The 22,201-nt window shown below is 42.8% G+C and overlaps 1 protein-coding gene across 1 annotated transcript in view; it reads left to right on the forward strand.

Annotated features, from left to right (window-relative positions):
- Nucleotides 1-6,035: 6,035 nt before the first annotated feature.
- Nucleotides 6,036-22,201, forward strand: part of LOC126157624 (damage-control phosphatase ARMT1-like) — a 140,558-nt gene continuing 124,392 nt past the window's right edge. The window contains exon 1 of the mRNA XM_049916388.1: nt 6,036-6,218. Within this exon, the coding sequence (XP_049772345.1) occupies nt 6,036-6,218 (183 nt within the window). The remainder of the gene's footprint in view (nt 6,219-22,201) is intronic.

Raw genomic sequence — 22,201 nt, forward strand, 5'->3', positions numbered from 1 at the left:
CCTAGATGACGCACTAGTGGAATTCACGTTATAGTTCCTTTTTTTCCCTTCTTCTTCTTCCGTGAGGTTTCGTGTCAGGATACTATCATAAGCTTTTTACATACTGGAATCTTGAGGATATTCGAGCATGTAAGCCTGTATTTAGGCTGAAGCGTTACTTTCTCGTATTCATCCCATAAATATGCTGTACTCTAAGTTGTCTGTTATTTTAAGTCCAAAAATTATATGAAATGTTTGTGCCATGATCCACGTTGTTGCGTGTCGCTGTGCTGTGGGAATTGATTTTCATCCGCGTATCATGGCGTTGGAAACCTATATCTTGCGTATGTCCGTTCTATTGAACAGTCGAATCATGTCGCTTGCTGTGAGCCATATCTGAACATATTTCGGGCACTCAAAACGAATTTTCGATTGTGTCCTCCGAATAACGATTCCCACATTCGGCTGACGTTTTTAACTGGATGGAGAAAAGTTTGGAGTTGGTGACTATTGTCCGGTTTGTCACTTTGTACCAAGTCGATCCGGCGCCTTTTGGTATTACTTTCATCCCTAAGCTTTCATACACGATTTTCCAGTTGTGCTGCGGTAGTCGCAGCTCCTGTTTATTAGGAAATCGTATTCTTTTGAGAGCTATGGCCATGTTACGAACTTTTCCCTGTTTTAGGTCGTCTGCTGGTATGCAGCTTTTATTGAGATAATAATTTCGGACAACGTTTAATAAGTGTGGGTTACTGACAACATAAACCGGCGCTAAGTGTGAGGGACCAGTACCAAATGGGGCCATCGGGGGTTATTGTAAGTATGTGTAGAAAGGCAGCACGAAAGATAACAGGCTTGCTTGACCTACGGGAGCACATCACGAGTTGCTGATAACATTGAACAGATAGACGCTTGAAGGAGACGCAAAGTATCCTTTGAAATCCTCCTTACTGGGTTTATAGAACCAGCTTTAAATGAGAAATCTAGCAATGTACTGCAACCCCTTGCGTATGGCTCCATCAGAGATCAGGAAGACAATATTACACTAATTGCAGTGGGCAAATGGGCGTTTAAGCAAACCATTATTCCCACGCTCCGTACGGGAATGGCGTAGCAAAAAAGTCCTAATAAATGGTACAATGAAAAGTACCCTCTGACATGCTCTTCACAGTGGTTTGCAGACTATAAATTTAGATCTATTATTATGGCACAGCACTGTAAATGCTGATCAACACATCTGAAAACTTTTTTTTCATCCACAGAATGACTTTATATAATGTATAAATATAAATATAAATAAATCGCAGACCAAAATTCCTCTTCCAATTTTTTTTCGTCACTAATTTAGTCAATAATAAATGCTAAACTTATATTTTCGTGACAAGGATGTTCTGTAACCGCCTGTAGCCTTAACTGGCAATTATGTGCAACTATTAAGGTATGCGAATAACTTCCTGGTCAGTATCGAAAATCGGCGGTGGTAATATGCATGAGAAAGTATGGCACGTTTGTTCGAAGGCATTCACCAAGTAGTCCCGGTGACCCGTTCCAGAGGAAGCGTGATGTCTTTCGCTGTGTCAGTAAAAATACGGAATATCTTTTCACTGATTACTCAGAAAATTTTTAAGATGTGTGTAAATTTCACTTTCACGCAACTTAGGACAATAGGACAGCTTTGTTGCCATACATTGCATTACTGAGCCAAAAGGCACACTATTTTGCCGGACAGGGTGGCCGAGTGGTTCTAGGCGCTACAGTCCGGAACCGCGCGACCGCTACGCTCGCAGGTTCGAATCCTGCCTCGGGCATGGATGTGTGTGTTGTCCTTAGGTTAGTAAGGTTTAAGTAGTTCTAAGTTCTAGGGGACTGATGACCTCAGACGTTAAGTCCCATAGTGCTCAGAGCCATTTGAATCACACTATTTTACGTTCCAGTTTATGAATATAGCGTGAATGGCTACCTCAAAAAGTAATCGGAGTACTTGCACCAAACAACGTTATTCCCTGTTTCGATACATAAACGAAATGTAGCGTAGCCCTTTATGGTACCTTAAATTCCTTAAATTAGTAGTTCTGAGAAATAAACATTTTATTCTTGCACATGCATGTGTAATAAAGTATTCCAGATCTTTCCTCCCAGATTCACAAATAGCAGATCGGATTATCTGAAAAACTCGACTGCTCGCTACTGTGCCGGAGATAAGAATGCCACAGCGCTGTATGACTGTCTAACAAGTGAACCACAGATTAAACTAAGCACACAGCCAAAGTTGTTATCCACTTTCATCTTTGTCGCAGTACGGTAACGGTGAAGTATTTACAATAGCAGAAAATACATGAAGACCTTAAAGTGTGTTGATGAATGAGAAGCTAGCTGTAGTTCAAGAGCAGCGAATGCGCATTTGGCTACCGTCAGCCGTCTTCAGGCTGTTGTCTATTGGTGTAGCGGTGGAGCGGTGGCTGAGAATCTAGCGCTTCACGTGAGACACATCACGCGTCACTTGTGTACGTTCCCCACTGTGTGTTTCTGTATGAGATTTAGCTCAAATTTACGTCCCACTCTACGTATTACCAAAACTATGTACCCACAGACTGTTATCCAACTTAAACTCGTAAGCTAACCTCTGACTAAACAGAACCTAATTTGAATTGAATTGTAACGAATCTTAGTACAACTTGTCTTTATATTAAATTCGCAACTGCAGTAAAACAATTATCTGGCCCTTATCGCAATTTTTACTTACCTCTATTCTTGACAAAATTGTTACAGTTTTCGCGAAAGCACAACAGCAAGCAGGCAGTGGCTAAGCTAGATTTCTGTGTTTAAATAAAATTTTTAAATAATATTCAAACTGTTCCATACCAAATGGATAATGATAAACCTTCTTTAAACTACAGGATGGGGACTGTTCCTATGAAATGATATTCCAAGACAACGATTTTAGAATGAAGTATGTATTCAAAAAGGCAGTATAAAACTTCCCGTGAGCTTCACACATTACATTGGCCTAAGGAGTACTGTGCTTAGCAAAGTGAACAATGATTTAAAAAAGATACAATGTTAACAGAGAATTTCTATATAAACAGAACAGCTTAATCAGTTGATATGGTAATGTGTAGGGAAGCTCTGAGCAAGTGAACGAAGTTAACTAGCCGACAGTAATCATTCCCACAAACTAGCTGCGCAGTGCTGCAGTCTCCCTGAAACTTTTTCTCTTCAAGAATAACAACATTATTCAAAATTTATATTCATTGCACCTCTCAATATCTACATCATATTCATCCTCCTTGTCCTTTACAATTAATATTTATTCATCTAACAGATACAATCACAAGTTAACACAGCACTACTGAACACCCCCATCACCTATTGTGCTTTTTTGCTATCCACCTCTAACATCGTGACATGAACTTGCCACTATTCTGCAGGATGAATGGTGTAAGATACCCTTGACAACCATACGGGACCAGTATTTATCATTCACGGTCAACTGGAAGCTGTTTTGAATGCCAACAGTTTTACAGCACCCTATTAAGAATGATAATGTATTTATCGTGTTTACGTATGTTTTCCTTCCCGTATACCTGTACACCAATAAAGAAAATTAATTAATTTTACTTTTTCGAGATGATAACTAAAACTTTACTACTGTTGTTGTTGTGGTCTTCAGTCCTGAGACTGGTTTGATGCAGCTCTCCATGCTACTCTATCCTGTGCAAGCTTCTTCATCTCCCAGTACCTACTGCAGCCTACATCCTTCTGAATCTGCTTAGTGTATTCATCTCTTGGTCTCCCTCTACGATTTTTACCCTCCACGCTGCTCTCCAGTGCTAAATTGGTGATCCCTTGATGCCTCAGAACATGTCCTACCAACCGATCCCTTCTTCTAGTCAAGTTGTGCCACAAACTCCTCTTCTCCCTAATTCTGTTCAATACCTCCTCATTAGTTATGTGATCTACCCATCTAATCTTCAGCATTCTTCTGTAGCACCACATTTCGAAAGCTTCTATTCTCTTCTTGTCCAAACTATTTACCGTCCACGTTTCACTTCCATACATGGTCACACTCCATACAAATACTTTCAGAAACGACTTCCTTACACTTAAATCTATACTCGATGTTAACAAATTTCTCTTCTTCAGAAACGCTTTCCTTACCATTGCCAGTCTACATTTTATATCTTCTCTACTTCGACCATTATCAGTTATTTTGTTCCCCAAATAGCAAAACTCATTTACTACTTTAAGTGTCTCATTTCCTAATCTAATTCCCTCAGCATCACCCGACTTAATTCGACTACATTCCATTATCCTCGTTTTGCTTTTGTTGATGTTCATCTTATACCCTCCTTTCAAGACACTATCCATTCCGTTCAGCTGTTCTTCCAAGTCCTTTGCTGTCTCTGACAGAATTACAATGTCATCGGCGAACCTCAAAGTTTTTATTTCTTCTCCATGGTTTTTAATACCTACTCCGAACTTTTCTTTTGTTTCCTTTACTGCTTGCTCAATATACAGACTGAATAGTATCGGGGAGAGGCTACAACACTGTCTCACTCCCTTCCCAACCACTGCTTCCCTTTCATGCCCCTCCACTCTTATAACTGCCATCTGCTTTCTGTACGAATTGTAAATAGCCTTTAGCTCTCTGTATTTTACCCCTGCCACCTTCAGAATTTGAAAGAGTATTCCAGTCAACATTGTCAAAAGCTTTCTCTAAATCTACAAATGCTAAAAACGTAGATTTGCCTTTCCTTAATCTTTCTTCTAAGATAAGTCGTAGGGTCAGTATTGCCTTACGTATTCAAACATTTCCACGGAATGAGATTTTCACTCTGCAGCGGAGTGTGCGCTGATATGAAACTTCCTGGCAGATTAAAACTATGTGCCGGACCGAGACTCGAACTCGGGACCTTTGCCTTTCGCGGGCAAGTGCTCTACCATCTGAGCTACCCAAGCACGACTCAAGCCCCGTCCTCACGGCTTTACTTCTGCCAGTACCTCGTCTCCTACCTTCCAAACTTAACAGAAGCTCTCCTGCGAACCTTGCAGAACTTGCACTCCTGAAAGAAAGGATATTGCGGAGACATGGTTTAGCCACAGCCTGGGGGATGTTTCCAGAATGAGATTTTCACCCTGCAGTGGAGTGTGCGCTGATATGAAACTTCCTGGCAGATTAAAACTGTGTGCCGGACTGAGACTCGAACTCGGGACCTTTGCCTTTCGCGGGCAAGTGCTCTACCGACTGAGCTACCCAAGCAAGACTCAAGGTTCTCAGGAGAGCTTCTGTAAAGTTTGGGAGGTAGGAGACGAGGTACTGGCAGAAGTGAAGCTGTGAGGAGGGGGCGTGAGTCGTGATTGGGTAGCTCAGTCGGGCCGGCACGGTAGCTCAGAGTGTTCGGTCAGAGGGCTTCTCCCTCTCTGTAATAAAAAAACTGAGAAAAATAATCAACGATCAATTTGAACGGATGTCTTCCTACGTCCGCGCATACTCAACGCAACGAAGAATACAGAACAAAATGAAAAAGAGAAAAAGAAAGTTGGTAGAGCACTTGCTCGCGAAAGGCAAAGGTCCCGAGTTCGAGTCTCGGTCCGGCACACACTTTTAATCTGCCAGGAAGTTTCATTTCTACGGAATCCAAACTGATCTTCCCCGAGGTCGGCTTCTACCAGTTTTTCCATTCGTCTGTAAAGAATTCGCGTTAGTATTTTGCAGCTGTGACTTATTAAACTGGTAGTTCGGTAATTTTCACATCTGCCAACACCTGCTTTCTTTGGGATTGGAATTATTACATTCTTCTTGAAGTCTGAGGGTATTTCGCCTGTCTCATACATCTTGCTCACCATATGGTAGAGTTTTGTCAGGGCTGGCTCTCCCAAGGCTGTCAGTAGTTCTAAAGGAATGTTGTCTACTCCCGGGGCTTTGTTTCGGCTTATGTCTTTCAGTGCTCTGTCAAACTCCTCACTACTATCCTTCGTATACCGCAGCTCCTGCAACAGCCAGGACTACCCTCGGCTTTGTGTAGCGACGCTGCAGGGCCTGTGGCGTGTGGCAGATGCCGACGCCGACCGTGGTGGACGCGGAGACGCCTGTGGGGCTGCCGCTGTCCGCGCGCTTCCGGCAGAGCTTCGCCTACTTCTCGATGACGAGCCGCAACCCGGACATCCTGGAGCACACCATGGCCTCTCTCCGCGAGAGCCCACCGGGCGGCGCGGACGTCGAGACACTCTGCAAGGAGGTATGCCCAAACGTAACTCTCAGCAGTTCAAGAAATCAGCTAAATTTCGATTACGCGATAAGTCACACAAATCTGAAGGCTGTAAATTCAACTAAATACATAGGGATTACAATTACAAATAACCTACATTGGAACGATCACATAGATAATATTATGGGTAGAGCAAACCAAAGACTGCGATTCCTGGGCAGAACACTTAGAAGGTGCAACAGGTCTACTAAAGAGACTGCTTGCACCACAGTTGTCCGCCCTTTTCTGGAGTACTGCTGTGAGGTGTGGGATCCGCATCAGATAGGACTGACGGATGACATCGAAAAAGTATAAAGAAGGGCAGCTCGTTTTGTGATGATGATGATGATGATGTTTGGTTTGTGGGGCGCTCAACTGCGTGGTTATCAGCGCCCGTACAATTACTCAATCTTTGCTCAGTCCAATTTCGCCACTTTCCTGGATGATGATGAAATGATGAGGACAACACAAACACCCAGTCATCTCGAGGCAGGTGAAAATCCCTGACCCCGCCGGTCGTTTTGTGCTATCGCGAAATAGGAAAGATAGTGTCACAGACATGATACGTGAATTGGAGCGGGAATCATTAAAACAAGCCCGTTTTTCGTTGCGAGAGGATCTTCTTATGAAATGTCAGTCACCAGTTTTCTCCTTCGATTGCGAAAACATTCTGTTGGCACCCACCTACATAGGGAGAAATGATCATCCAGGGTGTATAAGTGGACTAGGAAAAAAATTCCCGGATTTTTCCCGGATTTCCCGGTTAAAAATACACTTTCTCCCGGATGAAAATACACTTTTCCGTGTAAAGTGACAGTATACTCTTCCTCAGCACTGTAAAAGTCATCAATCCTTTGAATGTTTATGGTTTTATATACTGATGTAGAATTTCCTTGCACTTTTGAAAACGAAACTCAGGGGGAAAAGCACGTTTTGAAAGACCTTTGATGTGCAGCAACATGTACGCTGCATATTTTCGTATTACATAGGTATAAATTTGAATGCCACCAAATAACGCATGTCACTTTCCGAAGCATTGAAATTGAGATTGCGATGCGCTTTTGTAAGCGTCATAGCTCATTCACGTGATCTCGCCAGCTGATGACAGCAATAGGACGCATGATGTAGTCAGCCAATAGCAAGATAACTCTTAAGTAGCGCGAATACACAAACAAGAAAAGTTAATGGTTTAGCATTCACATATAATATTGGTCTCGAAGATTAATAAGTTGGAAGAGAAACTAAGCTTCCACATATAATATTGATCTTTTTTGCGCGTGTTGCACTCAAGATACACACACAAATGTGCCAGTAAAATTTTTAATAACGACTCAAATGTCTCATCTTCTGGGCTCGAAATACTTCTAAGTGGTCGTCCTCAAAGAGTTGATTTTTAAATGAGAGGCAAACGCTTTGTGATTTAAGAAATTCATCGTACATTCGCGCACATAATTCATCTTGCGTAAAAGGAAATCTGCTTTGAATGTAACGCTTTTCAAACTACCATTCCCAATATTTTCCCGCGACCTGTTAGAAATAGGCTCGTTTCACCAATTGCAAGAAAGCGCCAGATAACTGGCGTCACCGCACTTGCGCAGCTACGATGACGCAGGAAGCCCAGATGTTCGTACGTGTAAAACATTAAAAGATCTTACATTATGTCATAAAAGAAACAAGACACCAAAGGATACTTCAAGAGCGTCGGGAATTCGCGAACCACACTAAAGTGCATAATTCGGCTTAAAATGCACATCCATAAGTAAATTTTCTTGAAGTACCAATACTCATGTTTGGTTCTTTATTATAGCATAATGCCATGCGTGCATTTGAAATGCAGCGAACAGTTGAAACTAGACAATAGTGTGAAATTAAACACTTCATTTCAAATAAATTGACTGCCTCAGTTGAAAGGATTAATGAAAGCCAAATCTCTTTAGCAAACCAGCAAAAATAACTTACATTGTTATCTAGGGCGATTAATGCTTGACTGTCAAAGGTGGAAATAAAATCTGGAACTATAAACATATTTTAGCCTGCCGTAATTATGCGAACGTATTTTAATTCATTTGATAGCTCCCGGCCACAAAAATCCGTTTTTTTATCATTTAACATGAGAGCAATAAACGCAGAGGAAACAACAAAATCACTGAACGTAAACACAGGTCACGTGGAGACGACCCACCTCCCCACCACAACTCGAACTGCTCTGTGCATCAGCCCCGGATCTACGATATTTCTAAACCGGGGCAATATTAAGTAGTGGTGCCCAGCCACACTTCCGAAACCAGAAGCGGGAGAAGGTACTACTCATACGCGACTCAACTGCGCATGCGCAAGAGCCCGCCCGCAACTGCTCAAACGAATCTAATTTAACAGTTGTCACGTCACGCTCATCGGAGGCAATTTGTTGTTATAAAGTATTGCATAGTGTTCCTAAACCCTTTGACACACTTTACTATTGGCAGACGCTTGTATGAGTACTTTTTTGTTGTTGAATACGGCGCATTTCCTATGCAACTTAAGTTTTATTTTCGTTTTTTTTTCTCACATTCATGTTTTATTGCTGCAGTATCATTCTGCAGTAGTGGGATATAATAATATCCTTTGTTAGAGTATTGGTTCTTACCAGTCAAAATCACAAAAATTTAACTGAAAACTAAAACAATGAAAAAATTCCCGGAATTCTAAAAAAATCCCGTGTTATCCCCGGTTTTCTCCCGGATGGAAAAATTCCCGGGTTCTTCCCGGATCTCCCGGTTGTCCCGGGTCATATACACCCTGTCATCACGACAAAATAAGAGAAATCAGGGCTCGCACAGAAAAATTAATGTGCTCATTTTTCCCGCGTGCCGTTCGAGAGTGGAACAGTAGACACACAGCATGAAGGTGGTTCATTGAACCCTCTGCCAAGCACTTTATTGTGAATAGCAGAGTAATCACGTAAATGTATGTGTAGACAGCTGAGCTAATCACCGCCTCACACACTTACTGTTTTCTTACTTTTCCTTCTTCTTTTGGTCGTTCCATATGTCAATTTTCCCGTAATCTTGAAAGCCCATACACAAAAAAAGGGGTCAATTTCAGAAATTGTGCCTCATTTCTTATGGAGTAATAAGCAGTCTGGTCGGAAATTTAGCTTGAAGGTCTCTGTTGGATTCCTTTCATGTTAATTTCTTAAATCTGTTGTCATTTACGGCATAAATTCCTCTTCTAAATTTACTGTGGCGTTTCTGACTATCTGGGAGGAGACTGAGTAGTGGAACGTGTTACTTTTACACATAAACAAGAACGATCTGTCACACTACTACACTTTAAAACACAGTTTATATGTAATTCATGTCACACAGTCTCATACAGAACCTACATCCGCCTTCTTTTATATACTGTATATGATAAGATACTGTCATCCCCCTTCCCTTCTGTGTGAGAGGATGAATGAGCAAATGTATTTCTAGTTGCATGCTTGAGGGTAGCAGACAAGCCTGTCTGCTAGAGAACAGTAGGACCAACGTCGGAACAGGTAGCTATGTTTTCTAAAAGCAAAGAGGTTTCTGTCCTTAGTATGGTCCTGTCTGCCCCTTGTCATGTTGGTATAGGAAGCTGCCCCTCTGGCCACTTCCGTTTGTATTTGTGAGTCACCCTCAGGAAGGGACCAGGTCAGTCTGTCGGCGGCGAGCGTCTGAAGTGGTAAGATCTCCGGCTAAGCGCGTGTCTGCTAAGTCCGTAGGACAATGGATTTCTTAAGTTCAGCCTAACTGAAAATTTAATCACCTTTATTTCAGGTTTAGCTCTAAAATATCTAATGTTATCTTAAATTGCAACGCAGTGTAATTCGCGTGTGAAGTTCAGAATATCTTCCGGTAGTTGCTTTGTCAGTACTTTGTGAGTAAGGTGGAACCACGTGTTGATCAGTAACTCTAACTAAGTTCATCAATGTTAAATGCGAATGTGCGTGAGGTTATAACGTCTCGTCTTGACAATATTTTTCAATATAGCAACTTTTCTTTATGTTCAACCCACGTGGGGTGTACTTTGTGAGACCAGTACCACGTGCTTATACAATTGTTTGACCCATCAAGTTAATTGTAAGACGATAGTAACCAGTTCGAGGTTTTTCTTTTGTAAATTGCTTTTCGATCTAATTTATTTTAATTATCAAAATTATTGTGGAGTTACACTCTTTGTGTAAACCAAATTGACCACGTGAAGCGTGTGGTGTAAGGATCAAAGTAGCCCTCAGCTATTCTTTTCGGGAAGATTTCACAGAGAGTTAGTATGAATTTAGTATACCAGTGTGTGGTAATTGCATGACGGACAGGATTGCGCTACGAACGTAACTTCTTCGGGTGAAAATTGAATCGGTTGGTTGTGGTTAATTTCCTCTTGCATATGTTTCAACGTTCTTTGTGTGTTATTTTATGAATGCAGTGTTGTATGCTGTCTCCCAATCTTGGCTCCATATTTGACGTGTTTCGTAAGATTAAAAACTCACATTTTCCACAATCCTAAATAAGGCACAAGTTTAGTTATGAATCAAATTTAATATGCTGAAATTTCAATGATCAATGTTAAAATAAATTTCCAAATATAAACTGATTTATTTCTTTTTTATTTAAATTCTCTTTTATATATATATATATATATATATATATATATATATATATATATATATATATATATATATATATATATATATCACCGGTTGTCGTATGACTATTAAAAGATTATAATTAATGTTAGTCTGGTTGGGAATTTGGTAAGCTAGACTGGATACCTGGTGAAACAGTTGCCCAGTAATGCAAGGTTAACTTCCCCAGACAGCTCACAGCTTTTAACCCACTTTTATTGTCTTGAATAGCAGCACCGCTTTCAAAACAAATTAAACCAACAACGTTACAAGCTATCTGCAGGAGACATCAGGCTGTCGTAACAAGTCGTCGGTCACGAGGTTCTTAGACGCGCAGACTGAGATTAGGAGAGACTTGGGATTTGAGATCATCCGTTTCTTGGTACACGAGCGGCTGTGTGAAGGAGTGTAAGGGTGGCGGGATTTTTCAGGGCTCTATGGTTGGAGACAGAAAGACATGGATGTTAGCATATGGAGGTAGACATGGTGCTGATAGGGAAGGGGACTCTGGTTGTCTTACTGGTGTGCTTGTTATCCCTTCTTCACGTATTTGCAACGAACATGTGGAAGAGTGTAGACACTAGCGCATAACCTCAGTAAGTGTAAAACTTGTATGAGGCTTACTAAATTCTCTAATACCAGGTGTAGAAGTATGAAACCGGAGTTTGGTTGCAATAATTACATGTCTGTTGTTTGAAACTGATAAACAATATTTTATTCAAAATAATCACCATTACTATTTATACATTTTTCACACCTCTCCGGCAGGCTATGAATTCCACGCTGAAAAAACAGTTCTCTTTTTGAAGCGAACCAGTCAGCGAGCCATTTTCGTACACTTTCATACGTTTGAAGTGTTGTTCAGCAAGAGCGTGTGCCAGTGACGCAAACAGATGACAATTGGACGGAGCCAAGTCTGGAGAATAAGCCACATGCCCTAGTATTTCCCAACTGAATGCCTCGGTCTTTTCCCTGACCCGTTTTGCTGTGTGTGATGGGGCGTTATCAATGATCAGTATCACTTCGTGTTGCCTTTTTCCATATTCAGGTCGCTTTTCACGCCATGCTCGATTTAAATCGATCATTCGCTGTTAGTAGCGATCAGTGTTAACGGTTTCACCAGGTTTTAGCAGCTCATAAAAGGTGATACTCTTCTGATCCCTCCAAACTCAGAACATTGTTTTCTTTCCAAAGCGATTTGGTCTTGCAGTGGATGTCGATGGTTTGCCTGGATTTACCTATGATTTACGACGCTTAGGAGTCTCAAAATACATCCATTTTTCATCACCTGTCACTATTCGATGGAGAAACGACTTTCTTTTCTATCTGGCGAGCAGCATTTCACAAGCGGTCTTTCAACTTGCTTGCCATCTTTCATTCAGTTCATGCGGAACCCATTTTCCCACTTTCTGCACCTTTCCCATAGCTTTCAACCGAAGAGAAACGGCTTTCGGGATCACATTCAATTGTTCCGCGAGTTCCTGTTGAGTTTGAGTATCATCTTCATCAAATAAGGTCTGTAATTCGTTGCCTTCGAACTTTTTCGGTAGTTTCACGCGCTCGTCGTTTCACCACTTTTGATTTTTTTGTACCACTGGAAACACTGTGTTTTCCCAAGATCATGTTCGCCGAAGGCTTCGACGAGCATTCGATACGATTCTGCAGCAGTTTTCTTCAAATGGTAACAGAAAACCAATGCTATCCGCAAATCGTAGTTCGTACGCACAAAACTCGACATGCTTATGGGTTTGAAACAGATACCGCTGTATCTGTTTCTTGGGTTTGACATTCGCCGTCAGCCGTTACAGGAAGCAGATGGCACAGCAGACGCGGTCTCACGGGCCCTAGACTGACGGCTAGCACCATCTATAGGGAAATAACGGTTTCATACTTCTACACCTGATAAACTGACGAGCCAAAAAACTATTATCATTCGCTTAATAGCTTGTTTATCCGTCATTGGAACGAAATACATCACTGATTCTGCGCATCACAGTTCAATTGGCTCTGAGCACTATGGGACTTCACTTCCGCGGTCATCAGTCCCCTTAAACCTGACTAACCTAAGGACATCACACACATCCATGCCCGAGGCAGGATTCGAACCTGCGACCGTAGCGGTCGCGCGGTTCCTGACTGTAGCGCCTAGAACCGCTCGGCCACTCTGGCCGGCGCGTATCACGGATCCGACAGTTTAGTGGTGGGTTTGTGGAGGTATGTGGCATTTGACGTCTACGCACAGTCCATGTAATTCGCGTAAATAACGGGCGTTTGTGTTGGTGGCACCCGACAGCGACCCAGATGGGTTCCATAGGATTTAGATCACCCCACTTTAGTCACCGAGACAGCAACGTGAGTTCACTATAATGCTTTTCAGACCACTGTAGCACGGTTATAGCTCCGAGATACGAACAATTGGTTCAAATGGCTCTGAGCACTATGCGACTTAACTACTGAGGTCATCAGTCGCCTAGAACTTAGAACTAATTAAACCTAACTAACCTAAGGACATCACACACATCCATGCCCGAGGCAGGACTCGAACCTGCGACCGCAGCAGCCGCGCGGCTCGGACTGCGCGCCTAGAACCGCGAGACCACCGCGGCCGGCATACGGACAATTATACTGATGAAAGATGACATCGTCGTCGGGGAAGACATCAAGCATGAAAGGATGTAGGTGGTTCACAGTTGTCAGTCTCTCTTCGATTACTACCACAAGTCCCATGCAAGTGCAGGAGAATGTCTCCCACAGCATAAAACTGATACCGCCAGTTTGCGTGACTGGCGTTCTGCACGTTTCGAGCCGCCACTTACCTCGATGACGGCGTTTGTGGAGACGATCGTCGACCTAGTATAGCAGAAGTGTGATTCACCCGAAGAGCCGACACGTTTCCATTGATCTATGGTCGAATCTCGATGGTCCCGTACCCACTGCAATCGCAATTGACGATGTCGTTGGGTCAGCATGTGAACACGTAGATGGTCTGCTGCGGAGTTCCATGTTCAACTATGTACGATGAACGGTGTGCTCCGAAACGCTCGTGCGGGCACCAGCATTGTGCTCTTTCCGCAGAGATGCCACAGAGCACCATATACCTACTTTACAGAGCAGACAAGCCTCCGAACCCCACGTTCTGTGAAGAGTTGTAGACGTCCAACCATTTAGCCCCTTGTGGTAGTTTCACTATCCTTCTGCCTCTTTCTATAGATACTGAACGACAGTAGCACGTGAACATTCGACCAGCTTTGCCCTTTTCGAGATACTCGTTCACAGGCTCTGCCTAATAATAATCTGCTCTTTGTCAAAGTCTCTTATCCCAATGGATTTCCCCGTCTGCAGCACAAACCTTCGCTAGACTGATCCTTCGTCTGTGCCTGCTGCGGTTACATTCTTTTGTTAGCGCGTCACGTGGAGACTGGAGTCTAGAAATCTACTCTGTAGGAATCAGCATCGGTTTCGAAAAAGACGATCGTGTGAAACCCAGCTTGCGCTGTTCGTCCACGAGACTCAGAGGGCCATAGACACGGGTTCCCAGGTAGATGCTGTGTTTTTTGACTTCCGCAAGGCGTTTGATACAGTTCCCCTCAGTCGTTTAATGAACAAAGTAAGAGCATATGGACTTTCAGACCAATTGTGTGATTGGATTGAAGAGTTCCTAGATAACAGAACGCAACATGTCATTCTCAATAGACAGAAGTCTTCCGAAGTAAGAGTGATTTCACCTGTGCCGTAGGGGAGTGTCGTAGGACCGTTGCTATGCACAATATATATAAATGACCTTGTGGATAACATCGGAAGTTCACTGAGGCTTTTTATGGATGATGCTGTAGTATATCGAGAGGTTGTAACAATGGAAAATTTTACTGAAATGCATGAGGATCTGAAACGAATTGACTCTTGGTACAGGGAATGGCAATGGAATCTCAATGAAGACAAGTGTAAAGTGCTGCGAATACATAGAAAGAAAGATGCTGTATCATTTAGCTACAATATAGCAGGTCAGCAACTGGAAGCAGTTAATTCCATAAATTATCTGGGAGTAGGCATTATGAGTGAGCTAAAATAGAATGACCATACAAAATTAATCGTCGGTAAAGCAGACGCCAGACTGAGATTCATTGGAAGAATCCTAAGGAAATGCAGTCCGAAAACAAAGGAAGTAGGTTACAGTACACTTGTTCGCCCACTGCTTGAATATTGCTCAGCAGTGTGGGATCCGTACCAGATAGGGTTGATAGAAGAGACAGAGAAGGTCCAACGGAGAGCAGCGCGCTTCATTACAGGATAATTTCGTAATCGCGAAATCGTTACGGAGATGATAGATAGACTCCAGTGGAAGACTCTACAAGAAAGACGCTCAGTAGCTCGGTACGGGCTTTTGTAGAAGTTTCGAGAACATACCTTCACCGAGGAGTCAAGCAGTATATTGCTCTCTCCTACGTACAGTGGCGGTCAAAATAATAGAGCCACCTGGCAAAGGTTTGGAATAAAGTGCACATTTATTACTAGACATGTTTGAACTATGATGGAAACCATTACAACCGAGTCACATTGTACTATAGTCAGTTATATCGATAACACAACACAAAATAATCAGTAATAATCAATAATATTCAAAAGAATACCAGACCACAGGGTCAAAAAAATAGAGCCAATTGAAACAAATATATTGTACTTGATCTCAGTCTTATGAAACGTACAGGAACAGTCTTTTTTGCATAGGACTGCATTAGTACTTCGTGGGGTAACCCTTATTTTTGAGGATTGCCCTGCACCTCTTACCCATAGAGTCTACTAAACGCCTGCATTCGTCACTACTGATCGCATACCAGGCTCTCTGGATTTCTTCCCACAGTTTTTCTGAAGATGTAGCTTTTGAGCGGTCAATTCTCTTGTCTAAGATCTCCCATAAGTTCTCAATGGGTGATGCGTCAGGGGACTGAGGTGGCCACTCTAATACTTCGATATTGTGCTCTTGAACAAACTGCCTTATGATCCTTGCAGTATGCTTTGGATCGTTATCGTGCTGAAATTTCCATTTCAGCGGCATTTCCTCTTCAGCATAAGGCAGCATCACATTTGCCAAGATGTCTTTGTACATTTCTGCGTTCATTATGCCGTTGATACGGTGTATTGGACCAATGCCGTACCACGAAAAACATCCCCATACCATAACACTTCCGCCACCGTATTTGACAGTTTTTAAAGTGTACTTGGGATTAAATTCCTGGTTTGGTGGGCGGCGCACATAGACTTTTCCGTCTGAGGCAAACCTATTAAACTTGGATTCATCGGACCAAAGGATGTTCCTCCACCAAGTATTAGGTTTTTGTTCATTTCTCTGGGCAAAGGCTAACCTTTTCCGAACATTAGCTTGTGAAACATGTGGCTTCTTTCTTGCAATGCGCCCATTCAATTTTGCAGATCTCAGTCGTCTTTGAATCGTTGAGGTTGATGATTGAACATCATGTTCGTCGCTAAACAAAATGGCTTTCAGTCGTGGTGTTGACAAAAATGGGTCTTTCTTCACTTCCCTAGTGATGAGTCTGTCTACGCGAGGAGTAGTTACACGAGGTCGCCCCCTGTTCTCCACCTGCGGCTTTGTTTGTTTTGACCGTCTCATGGCGTTCTGGACTCGTTTTCGCGAAACGTGCAAGACATTGGCTATTTTATTCATGGACATCCCACTTTTGAACATCCGGAACATTACTATACGCTCATCTTCACTGGTATGCTTTGCTCTGCCCATCTAGACGAATGTAAACAAAACCACACGTCAATTTACATACAAAACAACTGCATAAAAATCAATTTAAAGGCACATGTATAAAGCGGCTCTATTATTTTGACCCATAAGATTCTTACCTTTATGCCTCTTGTCACACGTCTAGCTCAAACGCTTCCTTTCGGACGACTAAAGATAGCAGCAACGTCTTCCCTGATGTTGTCTACAAGGGACTGACAACACGGCACTCGTGGCGATTTCGCGAACTAATAGATATCCTAGTTCTTAATCTCGTCAATAGAGGTGGCTCTATTATTTCGACCGCCACTGTATATCTCGCGAAGAGACCATGAGGATAAAATCAGAGATATTAGAGCCCACACAGAGGCATACCGACAATCTTTCTTTCCACGAACAATACGAGACTGGAATAGAAGGGAGAACCCATAGAGGTACTCAAGGTACCCTCCGCCACACACCGTCAGGTGGATTGCGAAGAATAGAAGTAGATGCAGATGTAGACGTGCCCGCAAAGCCACCAGGTGGCTGTGCGGCTGCTCCCGTCGGAGGTTCGAGTTCTCCCTCAGGCATGAGTGTGTGTGTGTTTGTCCTTAGGATAATTTAGGTTAAGTAGTTTGTAAGCTTAGGGACTGATGACCTTAGCAGTTGAGTCCCATAAGATTTCACACATTTGAACCACCAGGCGCCATCCAGCGTCGCGGTTGGCAGTGGTCATAATGGTTTGGCTCATCAGTGTAGGTACATGTAGACAAATGTGCGATGGAAACCAACAACCCTAGTCCACAAGTATGTACAGGCAAGCTTTTGCAGGTCATTCTTGGTGTACATGTTTAACCCAAGATAATTCTCACTTAAATAGCATTTGGTGTACGCTGCTGGTCATCCGAGGCCGCTCGATCTGGAACTCCTCTCGCTCTGGAACTCTGTTACTTGCTGGAAATTTTATGCTCGCTGGACTCTGCCTTGCTTGCCATTTGAGGGCCGCTATTTACGGCAGTTGGAGCTAATTGCTTGCAGATGTGGCATGACTAAATCGCTTTTTGCTTTCAATTCGGAATCAGTGAGAGAAAAATCAGCAGTTTCTCAATGCATATGACCTCATAATGTACCAATGAAAGAAAGCGGCTTGTACTGTGCGTATCTACCAAAAATCCAAAGCTTACAACTAAAATGCATACTTACATAATGTTTCTTTGTTTTCTTGCTAGCCTTCTTGAGTCTGTCACTACAAGGTTAACACCCTGTAACAGCGCTCCTAGAACTGACAATTCGACGACGAAAAGGGTCCACAAATTTCTTCAGAAATGCCCCATCAAGTTAGAGATATTCATAGGTCCCGCAGAGCTACCAAACTGTGGGGATGTAAATTGCAGCGCTGTTCCAAATAGTGCCAGAAAACAAACAGTGCCAGAATATTTTCTGTGTGTCAGGCTAGTCGACGCGCAGTAGTGAGCCTTTGTGTTTGTCGCACCAGAACATGTACGTTCAGCCCAGTGAACAGCACTGTTGTCGTTTTGGAAGACAGTAGTGTCCACCGCATACTCGTCAGGAAGATGCAGAAGAAAGGGTGACGCTTGGTCATCGAGAAAATTGGAAGAAAAATCTTCTTTAATGTTCTTGCTAAGCTGAAAGAGCGTGTCCAAGTCATGGTAGAAAAGTAACCCCAAAACGCCACATAACTATCTCTGGTCTAACCTACACCCTCGACACACTGCATTTTAAACGCCTCACTGGGTCGCTTGTGCGCTCAACGTCTTGCAACATTTGAAAAGAGGCAAAATCGTGACACTAGTTTCCGCTCGCTGTTGTTAGGTTTTTTCACTACTACTGATCGTACACCGTGTTGCATGGCTGTTAGTGTCAAACCTTTCCTTGTAGACACAACGGATAGTCCCTGTTGATGCACCAACCAACGGCATATACATTGTGTCGATAAGCACGTCCTTCATGATAGCTCTTTTGTACGATTCTGCCACGTCTTTCACGCTGACTCAGGTTTCTGTGTCAATACCAAATTCAACTGCCACATCAAACGTCACTGTCGAGGTGTAACGTCCGAGGGCTGACATTACCGCCTAGTACCAATTTTACACCAACTACGGCGGCCCAAAGCGACCAATGTGCTCCTTCTAGGACAGGGGCGAGCAAACGTTGCACGCGGCTCATGAGCGCACAGCGCTGCACGTGTGCTGCTCGCGTGCAGGCGTCGACCGGGGCTGTGGCGACAGCCAGCAGGTTGCGGCAGTGTAGTGCCAGGCTAAGCTGCGGACGTTGATGCGAAGCGAGCTCTATGTAGTGAACGTTGTATTTCAAGAAACGAAGAAGTGGAGATTTGCTATCTTTTAAAAAGCAATGGGAGAATCATTTTTTCTTTGTGCAAAAACGTGAAAATTCGAAATGTTTAATATGTGGCAGTATTCTCGCTGGTCAACGGAAGTTTAGTATTGAAGGCCATTATAATAAATTTCACAAGGACGAGTACAATTTATTGTCGGATTCTGAGCGGATGGGGAATTGACTGAGCTTAAGAAGAGCGATCTGACGATACCAGATGAATCTGTCGTAGTTGGCCGGGCGGAGTGGCCGAGCGGTTCTAGGGACTACAGTCTGGAACTGCGCGACCGCTATGGTCGCAGGTTCGAATCCTGCCTCGGGCATGGATGTGTGTGATGTCCTTGGGTTAGTTAGGTTTAAGTAGTTCTAAGTTCTAGGGGACTGATGACCACAGCAGTTAAGTACCATAGTGCTCAGAGCCATTTGAATTTGTCGTAGTTGCTGTTGTCACGAGAGATCTGCGACTTTCTCTCGTCATGTCTCTCATCTAACTGATTTAACATTTTATGGAGCACTGTTTTCAAGTTTTCAGGACGACAACAATAATAGCCCAGCGGTATGTGCAAGTAATAAGACTGCGCTTAATATAGCGAGAGCTGGAAAACCATTTGCTGAATTAATACGTCTCGGTTAAGAGCAAACATCAGTGATGAAAATTTACGTAACTATTTGTGTTTGTCTGTATGTAGAAATTTTGTTCCAGATATTAAACGTATTGTAAACTCCACCTGTGATAATTAAATAAAACTATCGTAGGTAATAGGTACTCTTTCAAGCCATGATTTCTTTCAAGCACTCCTACTAACCTTATTCATTCACTCAATATAGCAAGCTAGGAAACAAAACGCATTATAGAGGAAGGAGCGGACAGAAGGTATGGTGGGGATGGGAGATAAGCGGGTGGCCAGCTTGCCCCTGTGTGCACGCGGAACACCTGTTAACTGCACGCGTGCAAGTGCACCGCACATGTGCAGGATTCCTGCCCGCCCCTGTTCTAGGAGGTGACTGGTATTTTGTCCTACGAATTTACCTTTACTTCTGCTTTGCTGTCCTATAGAATATTGGCTCTCGCGGTACATAAACGTTTCACAAGATCTACATGGGAAACACGTTTTAATAAACTCGTCTACATCTACATCGATACTCCGCAAGTCACTTACGGTGTGTGGCGGAGGGTACTTTGTGTACCAGTGTCACTTCTGGATTTTCCTTTTGTAGTCGCGCGTGGGTCGCGGGAAGAATGATTACTGATAAGTGTCAGTGTGGTCTTGATTCTCTCTAACTTTATCTTCATGGTCTTTTCGCAAGATACAGGTACGCGGAAGCAATGTATTAGTTGACTCTTTCACGTACGAACGTTCTCGGAATTTTAACGGTAGATCACACCGTGAAGCAGGATACCTCTCTTGCTGTGTATGCCACTGAGATTGACTGAGCATCTCCGTGACGCTTTCGCACTTCCTAAAGCGCCACGAAACAAGTTCCTCTTCCTTGAAACTTCTCTATTTCTTCTACGAATCCTACCTGGTACGGATCCCAGACTACCGAGCAATATTCAGCTATTGGTCGAACGATTGTTCTGTAAGCTACTTCCTTTGTGGCTGGACAACACTCCTTGAGGATTCCTCCAATTAATGTCTGTCTGGCGTCTGCGGTACCCGCGATTAATTTCACGTGGTCGTTCTACTTCAGCTCGCTCCTCACATATACTCCTACATATTTTATGGAAGCAACTGCTTCCAGTGATTGTTCCGCAATCTTGTAGTCATACAATAGCGGGTCTTTCTGGCTGTATATTCGCAATACGTTATTGTTGTTGTGGTCTTCAGGCCAGAGACTGGTTTGATGCGGCTGTACATGATACTCTATCCTGTGCAAGCCTCTTCATCTCCGAATAACTATCGCGACTTACATCCTTCTGAATCTGTTTAGTGTATTCATTTCTTTATCTCCCTCTATGATTTTTACCCTCCACGCTTCCCTCCAATACTAAACTGGTGATCCCTTGATGCCTCAGAACATGTCCTACCGACCGATCTCTTCTTCTAGTCAAGTTGAGCCACAAATTGCTCTTCACCCCAATTCTATTCGGTACCTTCTCATCAGTTACGTGATCTATCCACCTAATCCTCAGCATTCTTCTGTAGTACCACATTTCGAAAGCTTCTGTTCTCTTCTTGTCTCAACTAGTTATCGTTCATGTTTCACTTCCATACATGGCTACATTCCATACAAAAACTATCGGAAAAGACTTCCTGACACTCAAATTAATACTCGATGTTAACAAATTTCTCTTCTTCAGAAACACTTTTCTTTCCATGGCCGGTCTACAGTGTATATCCTCACTACTTCGACATTCATCAGTTATTTTGCTTCCCAATCAACAAAACTCATTTACTACTTTAAGTGTCTCATTTCCTAATCTAGTTTCCTCAGCATCATCTGCTTTAATTCGACTACATTCAATTATCCTCGTTTGCTTTTGTTTATGTTCATCTTATATCCACCTTTCAAGACACTGTCCATTCCGTTCAGCTGCTCTTCCTGGTCCTTTGCTGTCTCTGACAGAATTACAGTGTCGTCGGCAAACCTCCAAGTTTTTATTTCTTCTCCATGGAATTTAATTCCTACTCCAAATTTTTCATTTGTTTCCGTTACTGCTTGCTCAATATACAGATTGAATAACGTCGAAGATATGCTATAACACTGTCTCATTCCATTCCCAATCACTGCTTCCCTTTCATACCCCTCTACTCTCATAACTGCCATATGGTTTCTGTACAAATTGTAAATAGCCTTTCGCTCCCTGTATTTTACCCCTGTCGTCTTCAGAATTTGAAAGAGAGTATTTCAGTCAGCATTGTCAAAAGCTTTCTGTAAGTCTACAATTGCTAGAAACGTAGGTTTGCCTTTCTGTAACCTATCTTCTAAAATAAGTCGTAGGGTCAATCGCGTGTTCCAGTATTTCTATGGAATCCAAACTGGTCTTCCCCGAGGTCGACTTCTACCAGTTTTTCCATTTGTCTGTAAAGAACACGTGTTAGTATTTTTGTGACTTATTAAACTGGTAGTTCGGTATTTTTCACACCTGTCAGCACATTCTGTCTTTGGGATTGGAATTATTACGTTCTTCTTGAAGTTTGAGAGTATTTCGCCTATCTTATACATCTTGCTCACCAGATGGAAGAGTATTGTCTTGGCTGGCTGTCCCAAGGCTATCAGTAGTTCTAATGGAATGTTGCCCCGGGGCCTTGTTTTGACTTA

The sequence above is a fragment of the Schistocerca cancellata genome, chromosome 2, assembly GCF_023864275.1.
Source record: "Schistocerca cancellata isolate TAMUIC-IGC-003103 chromosome 2, iqSchCanc2.1, whole genome shotgun sequence".
NCBI lineage: Eukaryota > Metazoa > Arthropoda > Insecta > Orthoptera > Acrididae > Schistocerca > Schistocerca cancellata.